The sequence below is a fragment of the Helobdella robusta genome, assembly GCF_000326865.2.
Source record: "Helobdella robusta unplaced genomic scaffold HELROscaffold_58, whole genome shotgun sequence".
NCBI classification, from domain to species: Eukaryota; Metazoa; Annelida; class Clitellata; order Rhynchobdellida; family Glossiphoniidae; genus Helobdella; species Helobdella robusta.
The window spans coordinates 73,026-75,522 of NW_008705317.1; the positions used below are offsets into that span (position 1 = coordinate 73,026).

Here is a 2,497-nt window from a genome sequence, read left to right on the forward strand (position 1 = left end):
CACACAACAACCAACCAACCAACCAATCAACCAACCAATCAACCAACCAACCAACCAATCAACCAACCAATCAATCAATAAACCAATCAACCAACTATTCAATCAACCAATCAACCAACCAACCAACCAACCAACCAATCAACCAACCAATCAACCAACCAACCAACCAATCAACCAACCAACCAACCAATCAACCAACCAACCAACCAACCAATCAACCAACCAACCAATCAATCAACCAACCAACCAACCAACCAACCAACCAATCAATCAACCAACCAACCAATCAATCAACCAACCAATCAACCAACCAACCAACCAATCAATCAACCAACCAACCAACCAACCAATAAACCAATCAACCAACCAACCAACCAATCAACCAACCAACCAACCAGCCAATCAATCAATCATCAATCAATTGATTGATTGATTGAACGGAAATGACATCAATGGAAATGACAACCACCTTGCATATTTTTTTAATGTTTTCATCGGTTGGCATGACGAAGTAAATGGCCGGTGTATCCTGGATCTGCTCCCTGTCACTGTCCAACAGCCTTCAACGAGTCATTATCGAAATTTAAAGTTTATTGAAAAAAAAAATAATAAATTTCAATTAAACAACATTTACTTAATATTTTTATCTATTCAATAATATTTTTATTTATTTAATTAAAATAACATTTGATAAAATTAAAATGACATTTGATAACATTAAAATAACATTTAATAACATTGAAATAACATTTAATAACATTAAAATGACATTTAGAAACGTTAGAATAGCACGTAAAAATATTGAAATAACATTTAATCAACATTGAGCAACATTTAAAAACAACAAGTATGATTTAACGAAGATAAATAACATTAAATAATATTTAATAACACTTATATAACTCTGAATAACATCGAATAAACACTGAACAACAAGCAAGCTGATGATGACGATGATGATGATGACAATGATGATGATGATAATGATGATGATGACAATAATGATGACGATGATGATAATGATGACGATGATGATAATGATGACGACGATGATGATGATAATGATGATGATGACTATGATGATGATGACAATAATGATGACGATGATGATAATGATGACGATGATGATAATGATGACGATGATGATAATGATGACGATGATGATAATGATGATGAAAACAACAATAATAACAACAATAACAATACAAACAACAGCAGAGTGACAAATCTCAAAAGAAGACCACCGACAGATGAACGGTGACGCCTAAGTCTCGAAGTTCCTTGACATTCAGCAGCGGAGATATTACACTCTGTCCATACTTGTCGTACACCAGTATCTGCAAAGAGAAGAAAAACCAGATTATATGAAAAAGGTACAGTATCATTAAGAAATTAATTTAATTAGCCAATTAGTAATATTAACAAATTATATTTAATTAACAAATTATCATTGTTAAAAAGTTAATTTAATAAGCATATTGTTATAAGTTGTAAAAAATTAATTTAATTAGCATATTGTTATAAAATAAATTAATTGAATTGTTAATTGTATTATAAATAATTACAGCTGTATCTTCTATTTATATATTTATAATTAATATAAGATAAATAATAATAGTAATGATGTATTCCTCAAAATAGCTAAGAATCAACTGACCAACATGCAATTGCTTATCTTATTTTTTTTTATAAAATAATAAAACATGATTAAAAAATGTATAATTATTTATAAAATAAATAAATTCATTTGAAATTTTCAATAAAATTATATTATATTAATTAAAATCAATTAAATTATTATAGGTTAAAAGGTTACTCTCTCTCTTTTGCGTTAGCTTCAGAGGTTTCAACGACAAACACACACAGCGTATATGAATACGCGTGCAAACCATGCATCATACACATTACACATGTTAGGCGGGGATCTCTTTGTATTCGAACCAAGTCATTGCAATAGCAAGACCAGGAGCCTTTAACCATTGAGCCATCACGCCGCCAAGTTTTTATTAGTTATAAATAAAAATAAAATACAAAAACTAACCTTCCATTGAGGTTCTGAAATGGTGGATTTCGTGATGGGGTTATTGAAGTTTAACATACGCTTCAGAGAAGCTGCAAATTTGAAAAATAAATTAAATTAAATAATTTTAGAACTTTATAAATTATAAAATAAGTAAAATAGGTTAAATCAAATAATTTTGTTTTATTTATTCCAAATTTTAAAATTATAAAAATAAAATAATAAGTTTGTTATAGCTGGGCTTCAGCTTCAGGCAGGCAGTACAAAAAACATAAAACCGGAATAAATAATTTTGGAACAATAAATTTCAACAGTTGATAACACCACAGCTAAATTTAACTTTTTTTGTTTGAATGTCAAAAAATAATTAAATAAATAATTGAGATAAAAAAAAATGACCAATCTGTCGTTCTAGTAAAGTACCGTTGGCGGCTGCCACTGTTTGTTCTTACGTGTTCATGTTTACTGTTGTCGCGT

The 2,497-nt window shown here is 29.4% G+C and overlaps 1 protein-coding gene across 1 annotated transcript in view; it reads right to left on the reverse strand.

Moving 5' to 3' along the window:
- Positions 1-2,473, reverse strand: part of HELRODRAFT_115024 (hypothetical protein) — a gene marked incomplete at its 3' end in the record, with an annotated part of 9,182 nt that extends 6,709 nt beyond the window's left edge. The window contains exons 1-4 of the mRNA XM_009028731.1: positions 2,422-2,473; positions 2,042-2,114; positions 1,249-1,337; positions 470-560 (exon numbers count right to left, since the gene is read on the reverse strand). Of these exons, the coding sequence (XP_009026979.1) occupies positions 470-560; positions 1,249-1,337; positions 2,042-2,098 (237 nt within the window). The 5' untranslated portion in view covers positions 2,099-2,114; positions 2,422-2,473. The remainder of the gene's footprint in view (positions 1-469; positions 561-1,248; positions 1,338-2,041; positions 2,115-2,421) is intronic.
- Positions 2,474-2,497: the final 24 nt, after the last annotated feature.